Source organism: Chiloscyllium plagiosum, unplaced genomic scaffold, assembly GCF_037043375.1.
Source record: "Chiloscyllium plagiosum isolate Xiang-an unplaced genomic scaffold, Cpla_swu_hap1 HiC_scaffold_8, whole genome shotgun sequence".
In the NCBI taxonomy this organism is placed as follows: Eukaryota; Metazoa; Chordata; class Chondrichthyes; order Orectolobiformes; family Hemiscylliidae; genus Chiloscyllium; species Chiloscyllium plagiosum.
In genome coordinates, this window is record NW_028270146.1 from 58,887,011 (window position 1) to 58,906,799 (window position 19,789).

Here is a 19,789-nt window from a genome sequence, read left to right on the forward strand (position 1 = left end):
CGCAGCCGGGTGCTGCCCTCTGACCCCGCGGGCTGGCAGGGCGCAGGCGCTTTTTGCTCAGTCCGGTGCGAGGTTGCTTGGGACCGTGTTCTATGTGGGAATTGTCAGGATAGTCACGGTATAGTTCCTACTCCTTTAACAGCAGCCTTGGGTTAAAAAAATGAGTGTTCGTGCGATTTGGTTGCTGGGGCTCGAAAAGGGAACAACATCTGTGAAACTGTCGAGGTAACGATCTGAAACTGCAAATCATCATTAGGATATGCCCTTCTGTCTAATACCCAGTCCTCAACAGTAAAGAACACAAATATTATTTTATAATTATTACATAATAAATTGCTTTAGCATGCTATCTTGCTCAAATCAGCAATATATCGTGCAAAGCATCAACAAAATACTAAGGAGTACTGGCTACCTGTTAATTTTCTCGGGGGAAGTGGAACTGGGAAAATTGCATTCTGCATCTCAGTCAGGAAATAGCTTTATTTTAGTTAATTTTTTTTAATCACTGATTTTTCTTCACAAGCAATAACAAGAGAGCTGCCTCTTTGGTAGTTTCCTGACCTAAAATGCTCAATTTCACCATAATTGGGCGGAGAATACTAATCGAAGGTTTCTGCCAGCAGTTATGAAAGTCAATATCTTACTTGTATTATATATAATGCTTTTAACATAGAGAAATAGTCCAACTTGATTCAAGGGGGCGTACTCCAGACAAAAATTGACACTGAGCCAAACAAGGAGCTATTAGGATGAAATCCTAAACGTTGTGAAAGAGGAAGGTTAAAACAGAATCTTCAAGAAAGTGAGAGGGGCAAAGGAAGGGAATTCTAGACGTTAGAACCAAGACGGTTACCACTAGTGAAGGGAACAAAGAAGAGGGCAGAATTGGAGGAACATAGTCATTGGAAGAAAGTGAAAATGGGTGTACATTGCTTTGATATTGATTCACTTACAAATGTTTTTAAGTTAATGAACAATGCAAGTATTGAAAAATCACATTTCATATTACAGATCAGTTTGGATAATGATTGGGAGTCTTTTTTTCCCACTATATACATATGCTGTAATTATTAATAACATATTTGTTTTCATTGTACAATTCAACATACTTGCACTTGAAATAGTAAAGAAGTTGGAGATGATATCATTAGTAGCAAATTAGAAATGTTCTGGAATAGACTTTGACCTAATGCATACTTTTTATTATGAAGCTGTTCCTGAAAAAAATATTTTTCATTAGTTTAAATTAAAGTAAAGCTTTTGCATTGTATGTTGTACTATTTGTTTAGCTTGCTTAAAATGTAAGTGTAGATTGTTTATAATACTGAACAGTACAGTAGAGCTTTAGTACATGACTTTAAAAAATGTGTTCACTAGCTGTTTTGAAGCCCATGTGATAAAAGGGGAAGTAGTATCATAAATTCAGTGTTGACTGAAGAGCATAAAATGGTGGTTAATGGCTATTTTCAATATAGAGAGAAGTTCCCCAAAATTAGTACCATGACCACTCCTTTTTTTGATATGCATTAGTGGTTTGGACTTGGGGATAAAGGACACTATTCAGAAATTTTTAAATAGCACAAAATGTAGAAATATTGTAAAAACTAAGGGTGAAAGTAACAGATTTCAAGAAATTATTGAATGGTTGATGGAATGAGTGAACATATGACAAATGAAGTTCAATATAGAGAAGTCAGATGTTGAGATTTGTGTTTGGAATAATGTGGGAAACATCCATGCCAACTGGCTGAATTATAAGTCGATTCCAAAAGAAAGACACTTTGGTGTTTATATGCACAAATATTTGAAGGTGGTAGAATGGTTAAACAAAATGCTGAATGGTGAGCACTTTCATAAAGCAAGTGTGATCCTGAGCTTAAATAGAGGCTTAGAATTTAAAAGCTAGGATGTTATGCTAAACTGAAAAGAAGCAGATCCCAAGCTCGAGTCATGTGAGCCAGTAAGGGTACTAAACAAGATGTAAAGACTTTGTAGATGGTACAGAAGAAATGTAGAATAGTTTCAGGAAATTGAGATCACATTAAGTGTGATGAAAAGTGTGTAGAGATTGGGTTAATTCTTCTGAGAGCCCATATTGTGTCTTTTTATTAAACCTATTTTTCTAAACAAGCTGTTCAGAGATGTTATTGCACATTTTTGGAGCAGTTAGGAATTGAACCTGGGTCTCGCGGTCTAGGTATAGGGGACTATCACTGTGCCACAAGAGAGCCCTCTGAAAGTACGTAGACCTTAAGAAGACACTTGATACAGGTGTTTAAAATATGGAAGGATTTAGATTGGAGTAAATAAAATGAAAACTTTTGAGGAGTTGGTGACATAAGGGCATAGATTTAAAATAATTGTCAAAAGAATCAAAGGCAAGTTGAAGAATTTTGTTTCATGGAATTAGTGGTTAGGATTTGGAATGGACTGTTTGGTAGAATGGTAGATACAGATTCAGTGGTAATATTTGAAAGTAGCTGGATCAGTACTTGAAGGAGAAAGAATCGCAAAGATGTGGAAAAAAATGGTACCAACTGAAAGAGCTTCACTCAGCCAGTTATGCTGTACCATCTGTGATTCAGCTGGTTAAGAAGCAAATAATTGACATTACAGCATCTTTTCTGAGTTTCCTCTAGCAGCTCTTTCCATACATGCACCAACATCTCTATGAAAAAGTTGTCCCTTTATAAAAAAAATTTAAATTTTTAATATTACATCTATTATTTGTATTTTGCATAATTTCTTCCGGCGCCTAAAGCACTGTTTTAAATAAACTGCTTGTAACACGTAGAATGGATTGATTAACTTAGAAAAAGAGTAACATGCCTTTTTTTCTAGACGATATCCAACTGTTGAAAAAAGAGCCCAAAATTTCAATGGGAAAAGCTATACAGAGCTACCAGAAGACAAGATCTTCCTCAATGCACTGTTAACAGAGCTTGATATGACTGAACTGGATAAGAACTTTGTGGAGCACAGAGATAGTTGTTGCAGAATAAACAGGACATCTGTTTATGAAATTGCAATAGGAGACGGTGTTCTTTGGCCTGTCCTTGTAATGACGCAAAATGCTATCCTCTATGCTTGTCTACCTTTAGTCGAACAGTCTTTGACTCCCCGCCCGCCATTAATTTCTCTACGTGGAATATCTCCTGCATTTGCTCTACTATCAGGGTTAATGACCTTTTTAAACATGACACAAAGAAGTGAACCAGAAATTACTAATAAAATGACACAGATCTCTGCAATGTTAATGCACGCTTGTCCGTTCGGGACTCCAACAGATACTGACTTTGGATTGATGCAGACCCTGTCTGGCAGCTTTGTACCTCAGAATCCAATATCTTCAGTGCAGGCACAAAAACAACCAGCTTGGAAGCCTGGTATATACAAAGGAAAGCCACAAGTTAATGTCTGTGTCACTGAACAGATTAGATCTATGCAATATGGCAAGAATGACGTCATTGATGTATGGCAGGAGTATGGAACTGTAACATGTAAGGTGAGATTCATTAACACATTTCCACCTAAAATAAGGGATGTTATGTTTTATTTTAAAATCATTGTGCATTTTTAATATGGGACTTTATAGATATTGATGTATTTTACATTTATGTTTTGAATTTTTGGAGAAATCACTTTTGCTGAAAATTTAAACTTCAAAATGTTTCTGTGAATTCGAGCAGCCATTTAATAACTGAAAGAATATGTGTTAAGTTACATCTACATGCTTAGTTTCATTAATTAAATTTCCATTATTATTGATAGCATTTTTATTTTATTGTATTTCTAAATTCTTTGGTTAATTTTGTCTGATAGCATTACTTTAACCCAACACGCGTCAGTTTCATAAGAGAATGCTGTTTTGTTGTGGTAATCTTGCTTTCAAGTGAGAACACAATGGACACAATTTTCTAATATATCTCATGGATATTTCCTAATCAACCAGTTCAGAGATATTGGTTCACTTCTGAATCATGTGGGACTTTAACCACAACTTCTTGTTCAAAGATGGGGCACGACTACTGTACCACACGTGCCCCCCTGATAAATCATCAAAGTGTGGTGTGAGCATGTAAAATGATGACTAGCACAACACCATTCCCTCCTCCAAGAAACCTCATCCATCTGCTCAGTTAATCAGTTCATTGGGAGCTGACAGGCAGAGATAGGGTGGATTTCTGGGTGAATCACACAGCTGCTGATTTCTGAGTCCTAAAGCCCACTGGTCTAACTTTCTGCTTGGGGCGAATCCAGCAGTGAAAAGGCAAATCTTTTGTCTTGTCCCTCGACCAAAACCAGCAAATGAGCCAAATGTTTGTTACTTTTGTTTCCTGCCATGTTTATAACAATAGCTACATTTGAAAAGTAATTCATAGGCTGTAAGCACTAAACTTAGTATTTTTTTTCTATCTATGGTCTTTACTAGATCTTGGAAGTTTGTGTTGCATGATGATTCTTTTCTTTTATTTAAAAAAAAAGCTTGGTTTTGATCTTATGGTTTTTTTCTAACTTGCTGTATTTGTTCCAACTTAGTGCGATCTAGAAGGAATACTGCCCACTGTTACAGTAAGCCTGAATCTACCAATCAATGGCTCTCCTCTACAGGATATTCTTGTGCATCCATGTGTCAGTGCTGTTGATTCCACTATCCTTACATTTAACAGTGTTGATGATGTGGACGATTCATTGTTTAATGGACCATATAAATTCCCTTTCACACCACCATTAGATGTATTTAAACTCTGCTACTACACGTCCCAGGTCAGAATATATTGTTTTTATTGAAATTCAATCAAAAAGAATGTAGTGAATTTTGATCACATTTTTTTTATATAGAAGACTTGTTTAACTCATTTTCATTGAAGTTGAACTGTATTTAGTTTGTCTTAGATTATCAGTTTCAGCTTTGATTCCTGTCCTCAGGTGTCAACATTGGCTTCATGTTAGCCCTTCAAAATCAGATTGCCATGGGTTCAAGGTAATGCTAATGGGGAAATACTGAGCTATTTATCACTTTGCTGTTTCTAGTTCCTACTGTGAATAATTTGGCTGTGGTTAGTTACATTATAACAGTGAATATACTTCAAAAGTATTTCATTGACTATGAAGTGTTTTTGGGACATCCCGTGGATACCAAATAAATTTATTTTTTAATTCTCTTTTAACTTTCTTCCTCAACTAATTAATTGCAAAAGTGCGGATGCCCTCAGTATAGGTTATGTTTTAGTGTTAGTTACTTGTCTTTGATTTTATTTTGGTGTATGTTATTCTGACATTTTGTAACAAGGTTTGTTTAAGAAAAAATACACACAGATTTATAGCTTTGGATCAAAACATATGTACATGGCTCTCAGAAGCTGTTAGATGTCATGGGCAGATCTTGATACAGCTAAAGACTGCCCATCAAAACTAGACCATTTTTGTGGTCCATTTTCTTGCACCCTACTATCTATGTTACTCGCTACATCGTCAAAATTTAAATGTTATGCTATTAATTTATCTGGAAGAAGAGAAGGTTGTACATATCTGGTCTTTCATTTGGTTTCTAGCTTAATTGACTCATTAAAATGGGTGTTGCTTCACACCTACTATGTCAGAGACAATTCTGACTTATCCAAATCTTAATGTTTGATTTTTCATTATTGTTGGATTCAGACTGTGATTGAAATTCAATTACCTTCTCAATCTGTATATGATAATTTCTTAAATACATTCCGAATTGGAACTCTTACAGCCCTACATAAAATGTTACCGCTGGAAGAAAATACTTCTTGAAAGTGATCTGTAAATTGGAGCCTCTGCAGTATATTTTAGTGACTCATAGGGTACATGATATGGTTTTTGATTCAGTGCTATGCAAATAATATGCTGCATTTTGTGGTATATGAAATTCTAAGACCTTTGTTACCAGTGAAATATTCTTGTCTATATAAAGCAACTTTCCCTATCAATATTTGTAAATCTAACCATTATTTCAAAGATTAATAACTATACAACTCTTGTAACAAATGTTCTTAATCATTATTTGTTCATTGTGTAATTTATGTTAGCGTTCAATGATGTCACCTTCAGCACAAAACAGTCAATAATAAACCAAATAAACCAAATGTTTTTTCAATGTGAAGATCAAAAAAGCAAATTTTTGATGTCATTGAGACTATCACTATATATTGCACAGTACAAAAGAAATTTGATTGAGAGTACTTACATATTTTATAAGATTTTTATTGTCATTATATTTTTACTTCATTTTACTGCATTCATTGACTTTCTTGAAGTTTTCAGAACCTTTCAATTTAACAAAAAAAATTCCAATTTGATTTGAATAGAAAGACTAGATTGTTATTCCTTCTCAAATCAAATGGTCATCTGAATCAATATAGTTAATTTCAATTTAGGAATTGGAGATTAGTTAAGTATTATTGACCTACCAGTTTGTTTGCAGGTACCCATCCCTCCAATTCTTGGTTCCTATCAAATGAAAGAAGAGGAGCAAAATTTAAAGATTACAGTTAATCTGAAACTACATGAAAGTGTCAAAAATGGATTTGAATATTGTGAAGCACATATTCCCTTTTTCAACAGGTAATATAGGTGACAGCATCAGAAAGAATTTGTGTGCTAATATTTTCAAAGTATTGGGGAGAACAGATGAGGTAAATAGAGAAAGCACTATTTTCACTAGTTGAGGATTATAGGACTAGGAAACATTGTCTAAAAATTGGAAATCAAACCTTTCAGAAATGAAATTAAGCAACAACACAAAAGATGTATAAATTTTGAGCTTACTTAGGCAAACTGCAATTTATGCTACATTAATTGATTACATTTACATTATTCAAACATAGATTCAAGTTTTCTTTAAAAGTTATTCTTTATGGATATGGCAATCACTGATACATTGCCCATTACTCATTGTCCTTCAGAAGATGGAGGTGAGTCACTGCTTTGAACCATTGCAGCCCCACCTGCTGTAGGTGCTTCCACAGTGCTACCAGGAAGGGAGTTCCAGACTTGGATGCAGAGAAGTGAAGAAGTAGTAATGCAGTTTCCAATAAAGATGGTGTGTGATTGGCAAAGGAGCTTGCAGAAGTTGTTGTTCCCATGTGTCTGTTGTAAACATGCTGTTGGAGGAGATATGGTGTGTTGCTGCAGAGCCTCTCATTTATAGTATATACTGCTGCCAATAGGGGCTAGTGGTGGAGGGAGCAAACGTTTAACATGGTGGATGGGTACTGAGCAAGCTTTGTCCTGGATGATGTCAAACTTTTTAATGTGTTATTAAAGCCACATTCATCCAGGCAAGTAGAAAATATATGAAGTTACTTGTAGATTATCCATGATCTCATTCAATGGTGAAATAAGCTTGAGGGGCAAAACAGACCTGTTCCTTTCCAATGTTGCAATGAGTGCTTTTTCATGAAAATGAGATCAGTAATAATAATAGGAATATTGGGAATATTAGCGGGGAGGCCAGAGGAGTTCCAGAAAGTTGGAACAGTGGCACAGTCATTAGCACTGCTGCCTCTCAGCGCCAGGGACCTAATTTCAATTCCAATCTCGGGTGACTGTTTGTGAGGAGTTTGCACATTCTCCTCGTGTCTGTGTGGGTTTTGTCCGGGTGCTCCGATTTCCTCCCACAATCCAGAGATGTGCAGGTTAGGTGAACCGGCCAAGCTAAATTGCCCATAGTGTTCAGGGATGTGTAGGTTAGGTGCATTAGTCAAGGATAATAGGGTAGAAAAAAGGGTCTGGGTGGGTTGCTCTTTGGAAGGTCGTTGTGGACTTGTTGGGTCGAAGGGTCTGATTCCACACTGTATGGATTCTAAGTTCTATTCTAAGAGTCAATGTTGGACCTCTGCTAGGTTGACAAACTAACAACAACTACAGTCTTGTCAGCAGATTTGATATCAAAGTTAATTTGACTAATAGAGAATAGAGTGCTACAATTTCAGAAGGAGATAGGTTAAAATGGGAGAGGAGTGCAGGGAAATTGAGATGGCAAATTCCACAGTAGCAATTTTCACTAAAGAAGAAAAGATAATGGACGGTAAGACTAATGGATGGTGGAAAATTGTATGCAGTATGGTAAATCGTCCAGAGGAATGTGGTGTCCACAAGTTTGATCATTTACTTTGTGGCACATTTGATTTCTAGTAAAATGGAAAACTGCTGAGTGATCTTTATATGAAAAGATGGGGCAGTCGAATGCTGAATGAACTGGATTTTGTGAAAAGTGAATTTAGAAGCTCAGATTAGTATTGTTTTGGAAAAGCAAGACCAGCACAGATGTAAAAACATAAACTACCAGTGAGACATTTGCACTAAAGTATTTACTGTATTAGCATATTCAATTGCAAGTGAAGAGATTTTACTTGCTGTGCAGTCACATTCTGAAAATGTAACTGAAATATAAATCTCATAGAAAGAGTTTCATCTGTTGCACAATGTATTCATATGAATTCGTTTTCTGGATGAATGCCTTTTAACTTGTGCATTTTCCTTTCCATATGGAAAAAGACAGGCTATACAGGCTGTTCTTTCAACTGTTTGTTTAAGGTATTTACTTTGATAAGTGTGTAGTTAGAACCACTGCAAACAAGAATAACGTTTAGAGATAACTGTTACATTAGCAATAATGAGTCAGACCCAAACTGTTAAATAGTTTTTAAAATTATTTTTACACTTGAAACAAATAGTCATTCAATCAGTACAAGATTATTTGCAGCCACTCTTCAAGCATGGTGATTCTTTTTGAATTCGATTAGTATCTTATCTATTGTCCTCTACACACAGAATATTAGCTTTTCATTTTGCAAAGTGTGATCCTAATAATCTTTCATTCTGTTCTTACTACTCGAAACTTGGTTACGTGGCCCAATACTGCATTTTACCTTTGTCTGTATGGAAAATAAATGCTTACAAATCTGCAAACACAACTATTAAAAGTTTATTTTCTCTTTAACTGTTCCATACCTTCCAGTATTAATCAAATTTCTTTCTTGCTGTTTTCATCGTTTATGTTAATCATAGTAATGTTTTTGGCCACAAAGGCGCCTTCTAGTCCTGGGTATTGATCCTATGCTTTGAACTCAATTATCTTTCTTGACAGGCTGTAGAATATTTTTCATCTTCAAGGTAGATTACATTATGATTTTCATTAATATCAAAATTAAGTCAATTGAACTTTTTTTTCACATGAAAAATAACGTAACGTTCTGGTACTTGCAATGGAATAGTTGCAGAAGTGAAAACGTCAGAAAATGTAGTTCCACTTGAAGGTGACTGCTCTTATTTAGGTCAATATTGCTTTAAATGCTTTTTTAAAGGCAACATTGCAAAATTCCACTTCATAAAAAAAATTGAGATTTAAGTTTTGGGATTCAAAGGTAGCATGCTATATCATCACCTTTTCATAAACAATCTATTACAGCTGTTATCAAAAGATAGAATATTATTTATCATTCTTGGATTGCAGAAAGCAGCATAATAATGTGCCACTGGCCCTAATCAGCTTTAATGTAAAATCATTGGAAGATCAACAGAGATCAATTCAAAACAGTCGATTATTGAGGATTAATATACTTTGATTTATTTTGCTTCGTTACATGAAGTTTGTGTGTTGGCCTATTTCTCTGTGATTTAATTAATGGCACATTTGTTCCTAAGTTTAAATATATTATTCCTGAAGGAGGATAAATATTAAATCATTTGAAATCAAGAAGCATGTATGACTTAGAAGTCTTTCAAAAGGTACCTAGTTATTCAATTCTGTCTCTTTCATTACAGGGGTCCAATACTACACGCTGAGTGTAAGGTGAACCATGGGCAACTGGAGGTGTCACGGGAGAAAAGCTTGCTGGTCTGGGTCCTCGGTTAGTTTATTGACTGTTCCATTTCACTTAAATTTGATTCATGAAGCAAAATATCTTTTGTGTAGTAACAGATTGTAATGATTTTCCCAATGTAATTACTGCAATTTCAACTTTCTCTAATCCTGTAATATACGACATACATTCATGGCCGAAACTAAGATGCATTTAATTGTGTGTAATTCATTCAGTAACCAGCTTTTCCTATGGCCAGACAGTCTTAGTTCCAGCATATGGAATTTGGGTGTGGGGACCCTGCGGAAGCCCTTCGTAGTAGTCTCTGAAGAAATTGCCCAGGAAATGTCCTGTCCTCACCCAACAGCACTCTTTTCCCCCAACCCTCAAACCTTCAACCCTGACACCAAGAAGAGAACTGTCAGGATGGAAGTAGGGCTCCACATTTCTAAGGGAATTCCAAGGAGAATTTCCTGTCAGAAATGCTCCCTTTTGCAAAGAAGAAGGTTAGTGTGCCAATCTACGTGAGATTGCCATTTATCAGAAAATCTAGCTTAATATGTAATAGTGGAAGAAAATTGCTAAAATGTTAGGGATACCTTACTTTTCATTTGCAGCAGTCTAATGACTTTGATTTGGTCTGTACTATATAGCAGTGACATCAACGTCACTATTAAATTACACATTTATTATTCATAAAATGCCTGTGTGTTAACATGAAGAGGGAGATTATCAGTGAGGATAGAAGCAGATAAATTGTTCAAACATAAATGGAGTTGTATGCTCTGGATAGCTGAGCAGGATCTTGGCAATACTTTATTTTTTTCTAGTCAGGGAAGAGAATTGTACCTCTGGATCCTCCTGTTAAATTATACAAGTGGCAAATGTCTTCATAACACACCAAAAAGTGTATTGATTCCAACTGCTTCAACAATTGTATTAATTATATTGTAATGTTGGAATATATTACTTTGTCAAGTAATTGAATGCATTAATACTAAATCAGTGTCAATGAACCAATTTGTTTCATTTTCCATCAAAAAAGTTCATAATGCAAATTGCAAAGTTCTCATTGCAAAGATTTATAATTTGACTGGTTTCTTACATATTCCTAATGTTTGATTCATAAAGGTTACTAATAATACACAGGTAAATCTATGTATTCACCAACCAGAGATTTCACATTGGCTAACTGCTTTAAAATTCAGCATGAAACAGCATGCTTTGGGAAGTTGAAGCTGTTTTGCTCTTTATTGAGCTGTAAAGTTACTGCAAAGCTTTGAAGTATTGGTGTCATTAGTACTTCACTTTTGAAGGCAAATAGATCATGTTACAATGAACGTTAATTTTGGGGATCAATTATTTTGGTGAATTAGTAAGAATATTTTCTGTAATATCAAATATTACAAAATATTCAATGCATTTATTAGTATGTTTCAAATACTGTTTGCTTTATTCCATTTTTAGGTCAGAAATTCCCTAAATCTTTGGAAGTATCTTTAACTGGTATTGTAATGTTCCCTGCATTTGGCATATCAAACCATTCAGCGCAGCTAACTGATCCATTCTGCACTGGCCTTACTGCATATGTTAAGGTACGTAGATTGGGATTTACTTTGACAGATAATTATCTCAACCTGTCATTTGAAGAAATGAAATCTTAAAATGTATATGCAGTCAAACTATTTTAGACTGGAAAAATATCTTTAAATGGGACACTGTTTGCAGGCTGCCCTTCTCAATTAACAACATGTCTTATTGATAAATTTGTAATTGCCACAACTCTTCTTTAAACAGTGAGAATAAAAAGATCCATGGTAGGAAAAAAATTGCCATAACTATTAGACAGATTGACTATCAATTACAGTCTATTCATGCAGCTGGTGACTGCAATTCCATTTTAAATAATTCTGTGCTGTAAATACTCAAATCTACTCCTACATCAAGTAATTAGAAGTATGTAACTTTTTGATTTTAAATATTGACATGCTGCCAACTTCAGGTAGTCCAGCCTCCTGAATTTAGAAGTAAAATAATGTTCAGGTTAAACTTTGAGTCATAAACACATTAAATACTGCTAGTAGCTGGATTATCAAAACTATTTTTTAAAATAATAATCAGAATTTCAGAATGGTAGTGACTAGTGAGGGTCAATGTTGGGACAACAACTATTAATTTTATAAATTAACCATCCGGACAAGAAATGAGAGCATTGTTCCTAAGTTTGCAGATGACACAAAGATAGGTGGAGGGGCAGGTAATGTTAAGGAAGCAGGGAGGCTCTAGAAGGGCTTTGACAGGCTAGGAGAGTGGACAAAGAAGTGGTAGATGTAGTACAAAGTTTGAAATTGTGAGGTAATGTACTTTGGTAGGAAGAATAGAGGCATAAACTATTTTCTAAATGGATAAAGGCTTTGATAATCTAAAGCAGAGAAATGGACTTTGGAGTCCTAGTTTAGGATTCTCTTAAGATTATTACACAGGTTCATTTGGCAGTCAGGAAGGCAAATGCAATGTTAGCATTCATTTCACGAGGTCTAGAATACAAGGGAATGGATATATTGCTGAGGCTTTTTAAGGCTCTGGTCAGACCACATTTGGAATATTGTGAGTAGATTTGGACCCTGTACCAAAGGAAGGATGTGCTGGCATTGGAGGGGGGTGCAGAAGATATTTACAAGAGTGGTCCTGGGAATGAGGAGTGGTTAAGGATAAGAGACAATTTGATTGAAACTTACAGAACACTGAAAGGCCTGGATAGAGTACACGTGGAAAAGATATTTCCACTAGTAGATAGTAGGACTCAAGGGCAAGCCTCTGAATGCAGGAACGACCCTTTAGAACTGAGATGAGGAGGATTTCTTTTCCGCCAGAGTGTGCTGAATCTGTGGAATTCACTGCTGCAGAAGGCTATGGAGGCCAAGTCATTGAGGGCCTTTAAGGCAGAGAGACATTCTTGATTATTAAGGGGATCAAGGGTTATGGGGAGTAGGCAGGAGAATGGCCTAATTCTGTTCCTATGTGTTATGGTCTTAATGCCAACCAGTTACTGTAATTTAATTTCCATCTAAATGTTGATTGTTATAAGCTCTGACTACTTATAGTTATTTTCCAAAGTACACAAAATGTAACAATCTACATTTTGTGGACTGCAGCTTTATACATTCATGTGTTAGGTAACCATTTGAATGGGGTATGTCTGTAACAGAGATGAATACTTGGGGTCAATCATTCTGTTATCTCTGGTTTTAACAACTTAGTATTATTGTTTTCCTCCCATGTTTTGCAAAATGTTAGACAACATAACTTAGTCTCTCATAAGATGTCAAAGGATATCAAAGTGACTTAATTTACAGTAAGAATTAAGGATGTTATAAGATTATTTCAAATATTTAATAGAGATTGCTTAACTTTCAAAAACCTTAAAAGGAAATAATTGGACAATATCAAATAGTAAAATAGCAACATAGTAAGCACAACTATGCTTACTTTGACAGAAAAATAACTCTTTGAACAGTGCAATGAGCTAACACATATTGTTTTATTCCAGGAAATACAGATTTATTTCTGCATAATAATAGTTATATTTATGAATTTTACATTTGTTCAGTGTAGAGGACAAGATATAGCTTCATGAGAAAGGGCTGGATAAAAGTGCCATTCCATTCCATTCCTCCTTGGAAACCTGGTATGGCACAATGGTTGTGGCGGTGTACTTTAAGGTTGTCTTAGGATAAGGAAACAAAGTATAATTTATTAATGGAAATCTAATGATGGTTTAAAAAAACTCATTTTGGAATAGGTTACCAAAACGTAATTCATGCTTTTTTTACTTAAATCCTTCATATTTTGTAATACTAATATGGAAAGCTATGTAACTTAAGCAAGAGATAATTATCTCATCCTGAAGTTGGCTTGGTGTACTGGATGTACTGTCCAGCTGATTTGTTGGTATCTAAATTTCAAAGGTGCTTCGACTTCAGTTCACCCAAAAAGAAACTTATTCTGTAAGATGATAGTTGGGTTTTTGTACAACCCCGCATTATAGAAAAATCGCTTGTTAGAAGCAGCACTTAAAATGTTGGTGATGTAATGGCGTTACAACCAATACATGTCTTAAACGTTTTCGCTTTAGAAACAGTGTCCCAAATTCATCAATCGCATTACAGTGAATTTGAGTTAACAAAAGGTGCATTATAGCAGAACGACCTGTAGTTAGAAAATGAATGGAAATTTTTCAGAAGTTTTCAATGACAATTAAGTCATTTTGCTCTAAAGCTATTTGTTAATTTTTCATTTTCTTAATTTTATTTTATTTTATATCTCCAGCTTTACTTTCGAATACCAGATTATACACTGACAGGTTGTTATGTGGATCAGCATTCTATACAAGTGTATTCATCAGCAAAACCCAGAATCATCACATGTAAGGTTCTACATTTTCTTATATTGTTTGATGTATGAATATTTTTAATTGTCTGCTAGCCAGAACAGATTGTTTCCTGCAGGGGTCAGTCTTGCCTGTTATGTAGCTGAAAGCAGTGGACTCTGGTACAGTGAGGTGAAGATTTGCACGTGCATTTGCCTCATGACGTTGTTATTCTGGTATGTGACATGCAATTGCCTGATTCAACTCAAAATATGTTACTAGATTTAATCATGATTTAATTATTAAGGTAGGCAGCTTTATTGATCTTTACTTCTCCACTTCTCCACTTCTCCAATTTGTAAACCTTTTAGCTTTGTTACTGTCCTTGTATTATCATACACATCATTATTGGCTGTCCATTGAATTGAGAATGATGTTTACACAGAATTAAAAGTGTCTGCCAAGGTTTTGTGTCTGAACAAGCCTATTCTCAACACACAGATCTTTGTGCACATGGGACAAGACGTCCTACATAATGAGATCTGGAGAGCAAGATTCGCTTCCTTTTCTTTCCTTCTCTGCCAAAGCTTTGCATTGTTGTTGTGACTCAGAGTGATACAACTTAATGGTCAGGTTGTTCCAATATTGAACAATTAGTAATAAGCACCATAAGTGAGGGCCCTCTTGTAGTACAAAGGTAGTTTCCCTGCGTCTGGACTGGGAGGCCCAGATTGAAGTGCCTGCTGCTCCAGAGATGTGTAAAAATATCTCTGAACAGTTGACAGGAAAAATAGTAAGCAGATAGTAGAAGATCTTCAAAGTGTTTTCAAATATTTTATTTGCTTATTTAGGAGTTGAGAAAACAGCATCTGCCTGGGAAGATGCTATTCAACCATTCATACAAGTTTGTAGTGAATACTGTGGGTACACTGGCATGGAGTAATGTGTGTACAAGATGGAAACCATGTGATGAAGATAGCTGTCAGTGGGGCTTTCGGTTATTGGGTCAAGGCATAAAAAATGGAAATGATCAAAAGTGGCCTGAAACGAAGAACATAATAATACAGCAGGCGTCCAGAGAGCCCCTTCTTTTGTTGATTACAGCTGAAATTTAACATCAACTCTTCAAGTCAAGATCCCTACATATTGCTTTCTGAGTACTTTATCAATATCTTAAACTGTAATATGTCACAATCTATTACTGAGACTGGAGGGTTTGAGTTAGAAGGAGAGGCTGGTTAGGCTCTGATTTTTGATGAAGCGTGGGAGGCTGAGGCTTTTAGAGGCTTATAAAATCATGAGGCCTTTAGATAAGGTGAATAGCATAGGTCTTTTCACCAGAGTGGGGGGGGGTCTAAAACTAGAGGGCATAGGTTTAAGATGAGTGGTGAAAGATCTAAAAGGGACCTGAGAAGCAATTTTTTCATACAGAGGATGGTGCCATATGAAATAAGCTGGTGGTGGAAGTAGTTATAATTACAGCATTTAAAAGGGCAGATACATGGATAGGGAAGGTATAGAGGGATATCGGCCAAACGCAGGTAATAGTTCAGTTTAGGTCGGCCAGTTGAACCGAAAGGTTTGTTTCCACGTTGTATGACTCTATGACACTGATTCTATTCAGACAGAGTGTCCAGTCCATTGAAATTGGGAAAGCAGGAGTTTTGGCTGAACACTTACAGAGCTAGCTTCAAGAAGGATACAAGCATTGTTTAACATTTCTCTCACTGAACCTGAATGATGGGTCATTGATATATTGATGGAATTTCTCTGGCACACAAAGATGTCACTGATTCACATTCCAGGTCTCACTGCACTACAGATGAGTGATTAGGACAACTAATCAGTACACTCCTAATTCTGTTAACATGGGGATGTCTTTCTTACCGACACTCACTGCCATACTTTGGATCAACTTCACCAGCTTAGCTTTTTACAATGTTGGAGCTCCTCATCAATGGTAGCCTTTTGAGAAAAGTAGTTTCCAAAGTACATTAAGTGTTTAACGTATTTCAGAGTCTCCCCTTCACATGGATGGGCGGTGGTGGAATATTTAACTAATCAGGTGTGAGTTGATATAAGTTTTGTTTCTGCAAGTTTAAAGAATAAGTCAAGTTTCTTTTATGCAGAATTGAAGAAATTGATTTGCAGCAGACTTGCAAATGGACCTTACAGTCACCTGCAAATTGTAGGTCATGTTTGTCTGTGCTGTTCAGTTTGGCTTTGGCATGGAAGCAACTGAGGTGAAAGAGTTTTCGATCAAGATTATATTTATTACTCAGACCAGAAACCTTTGATCTTTGAGTTGAATAGCATTGTCAGGTAGATTGGAAATAGTATGTAACTATCACACAACATTGTTGACCCAAGGCTGAATTCAAAGCCATCTATTTCAGGTTTCTCACTCAATACAGCTCAAAAGCAGCATTGACATATCTGTGTTGTTTGAGCTGTCTAACCATATCTTTAGTATCACGTAGCAGTTCCAATGAGACAGCTAGCTTCAGTGATCTGTTGCTGGGTCTTTTGAGTTAGTCACTGAGATAACACCGCCATACCTAGATGGAATACAGACTGACACATAAGTAACCTACCAATTCATTGTAACTTCATAAAGTATTTTCTTTTGTTTTCCCAGCCAGGGAACTACTTTCTTCTGAGTACTACATCTGGAACTCCAAAGGTGATGCACCCGTGGCCAGCAGGCCATTAGTATCCTTACGAAATTGGGAGTGAACATTTGGGCGAAATGTTTCAGAACAAAAATCTTTTTTCAAAACAAGATACAATAGTTAACTATTCAGTTATCTATTTTAAATTGTATGAAACAAAAATATATCCTAATTATAATGGTAAATTTTGATCAAGTGATGTACAATGATAAGTATTGTAAATATATTAATAAAACATGAAAAGTTTGCCTGAGTGAGCCACAGTAATTATTACAAATATGATGATCTGTAACATTTTGGAGAGTTCTTTCTTGACCTGCTATCTTGAATACATTGAATAAAGGATACTGTGCTAATTCTGCAGCTAATTCAAGCAACCATTATTGTCCGTGTTGGGAGCTCCAGTCTCAACATCATACTGCCTTACTGCCAACAATTTACAGGTCGACCCTGATTCCGCAGTTTACTGTGGTCCAAACATATACCCTGGAAGCAAGGACCAGGGGGCTGCCGGGAAAGTTTGAATGGGTTTGCACCTGTCTGCAGTTTGATGCTTCCGCGATAGGTCTTGGAACGTATCCCCTGTAGGTACAGGGGGATGACTGTAGTTAAATAAGCCAGGACCTGAAACTTTGAATTTTATATTCTTCTTCTCACTCTACCCCAGTTGTAGTGTGACAGTTACCGTCTCAGCAGAGCTTAGCTATTTTAGAACATGGAGTGAACCTGGAGCTTTACAGGTAATTATATTTCAACTAATCAATTAGTAAAGTGAGTTTTTCTGGTCAATTTTTAAAATAGTTCATAGCTAATTCACTGTCTAAATAAACAGTAAAGAAAAAGGTATTCCTTTCATGTACTATTGAAGTTTGTTATTTCAGTTCTGCATTGTACAAAAGTAGTATGCAACAAACTTTTTCACCGGGAAGCAATAGATTGCTCAAACTGCAGTTCACAGACCACACATTAGATCAATACTTGTACAGTGTTTGACCAATCCAAACAAAAGAAATTGTTTGCTCTGCATCAAAGAAACTTTTAAAAAGTCACCTGTTTTCTTTTCTCTCCAGTCTTTTTATTCTGAACTGACTTCCCCCAGTATACTCATTACAAGCACAAGTTTATTTCTGAACTCTACAAGTGTTGTTCCTTAGCTTACTTTCAAATGTTGTGCTAAAAGGTGTCACAAATAGCTGCCCCTGCTGTTTCTTCTTTCCCGTGGCAAAGCTCCACTCACTCATTACTTGATAGCACAGACGATACCAGAAACAATTTTATTTATTTGTGGAATTTGGGCTTCATGGCTGGGCCAGCATTTATTGCCAATTCTGAGTTGGTGAGCTGCCTTCTTGATTTGTCACAGGTAGACCTACAATGCTTTAGGCAGGGTTTGCCAGGCTTTTGACCCAGCAACACTGAAGAAACAGTGATGTATTTCTATGTCTAAATGGTAAGTAGCTTGGAAAGGAACTTGCAGGCAGTGATATTTCTATGCATCTGCTCTCCCAGTCCTTCTATCCAAATAAGCTGCTATCAAACATTTTCCCATTGTCAATATTTAGTGACATTAAAAAATATATCCAACAAGTATGTTTTGACTTCCTTTCTTCCAGAACAGTTGAAAGAAGAGGAGCTTTCAGTGGAAAAAAAATGCTTGCAGAGTTAAGCTGTTCCTCATTCGTGATATATTAACGAATGAATTTAACCCTTCACCATGGCTAAGTGATCATTGCACAGTTTGATATTGAGTTGGCATCTTAACAGATGTTACGTTCGCCCATTGTACTGCAAAGGCTGCAGACTGTCATAGATAAGTGAACATTCATGAGTCACGCAATTACTGCCACTCCAAGCAATGTTTCCTCTCCACCAGTTGTCAGATGACTTGACCATAATCTTGTGATGAAAAGAGAACTGCAGTGCACTACGTCAATGTTTGTCTTCCAATCATTTGTACTGATTTCATAATAGCCTCAAGTCTTTTTAAAAAGTCATATATGAGACAAAATGAACACGTTTTAAATAGCCCATGCTACCCACTTTCGCCAAATAGTTACTGTTGTTGCAAATGAATACATTTACCTAAACACAATTAACATGTCATTCCCCACTATTCTAATATCATTCCCTTTGTCATCAAAACACATTTTAAAGATCTTTTTAATTATACACAAATACCCTTAATTCTGAGCAGCATGTGAAAGGGAATTATTTTTCCTGAATCTGCATTTCAGTACAATTACATTTTGTATCATAGGCCTAATATAAATTAAATTGAATATTGCTTTAAATTTGCAGTGTTTAGTCTTTTTGTGTGGATTAGAAATGGTAGACTATCAATAACATGGCAATATAGGTATTTTATTAACACACTCCAGTCTTTTGTAAAGAGATGGATTAAGGAGTGAGATTTGAAAGCCAGATGAGTTCTGTGTTAATTTATTTTGAAATATTTCCTCCATAATAGTCACGCCTCCAGAAAAAAAAGTGAACAAATGAGAAGGCCGATGCCATCTGCAGGTTCGGCTTACCCTCCATCAGGCCTCTAAGGAAACAAAGAAGGCAGGAGAGAAGCCCATACTTTTTACCTTTTGTGGTCAGCTGATCCCACTGAGTTGCTTTTGGTCATGTCTGGAAATCTTCTACTTCAGAAAGGTTTTTTTTTGAAGGCTGAGTCTGTTTCCAGTTTGGTAGGTGACCTGTTTTGTGTTTTCAGTGTGTCTGGGAACTCCTTAGTGTAATTAGTGACCTTTGAACTCTGAAGCTAATCCTGAGCTGTTTTGTATTCCTTACCCATCTTTAAGGCTGGTCTTCTCTCTTTTTCAGTATCCGTTGCCACAATTAAAGAAGAAACAGCTGCATTTCAAAGGGATTCCGATTCTAGAAGCTTAATCGTGATTGACAAGGCCTTCTTA

At 36.0% G+C, this 19,789-nt stretch overlaps 1 protein-coding gene across 3 annotated transcripts; it reads left to right on the forward strand.

Moving 5' to 3' along the window:
- Positions 1-76: 76 nt before the first annotated feature.
- Positions 77-17,122, forward strand: ap5m1 (adaptor related protein complex 5 subunit mu 1). 3 transcript variants are annotated; one of them, XM_087989879.1, is made up of 8 exons: positions 77-225; positions 2,842-3,505; positions 4,540-4,767; positions 6,452-6,591; positions 9,796-9,881; positions 11,301-11,428; positions 14,163-14,259; positions 16,841-17,122. In XM_087989879.1, the coding sequence occupies exons 1-8, from the start codon at positions 161-163 to the stop codon at positions 16,936-16,938; spliced, it is 1,506 nt and encodes a 501-aa protein (XP_087846005.1). In that variant the 5' UTR covers positions 77-160; the 3' UTR covers positions 16,939-17,122. The 3 variants fall into 3 exon arrangements, 2 of the variants coding, with proteins under 2 accessions (XP_087846005.1, XP_087846006.1); XM_087989880.1 differs by having other exon boundaries at positions 78-118; XR_015757920.1 differs by lacking the exons at positions 14,163-14,259; positions 16,841-17,122 and adding an exon at positions 10,070-10,339.
- Positions 17,123-19,789: the final 2,667 nt, after the last annotated feature.

Excerpts from the sequence above, each read along its gene's own strand:
- ap5m1 (XM_087989879.1), top strand. The coding sequence starts at position 161 with ATGAGTGTTCGTGCGATTTGGTTGCTGGGGCTCGAAAAGGGAACAACA. Across the intron at positions 3,506-4,539 it reads ATGGAACTGTAACATGTAAG|TGCGATCTAGAAGGAATACT; the intron begins GTGAGATTCATT and ends GTTCCAACTTAG. Across the intron at positions 14,260-16,840 it reads AAAACCCAGAATCATCACAT|CCAGGGAACTACTTTCTTCT; the intron begins GTAAGGTTCTAC and ends TTGTTTTCCCAG.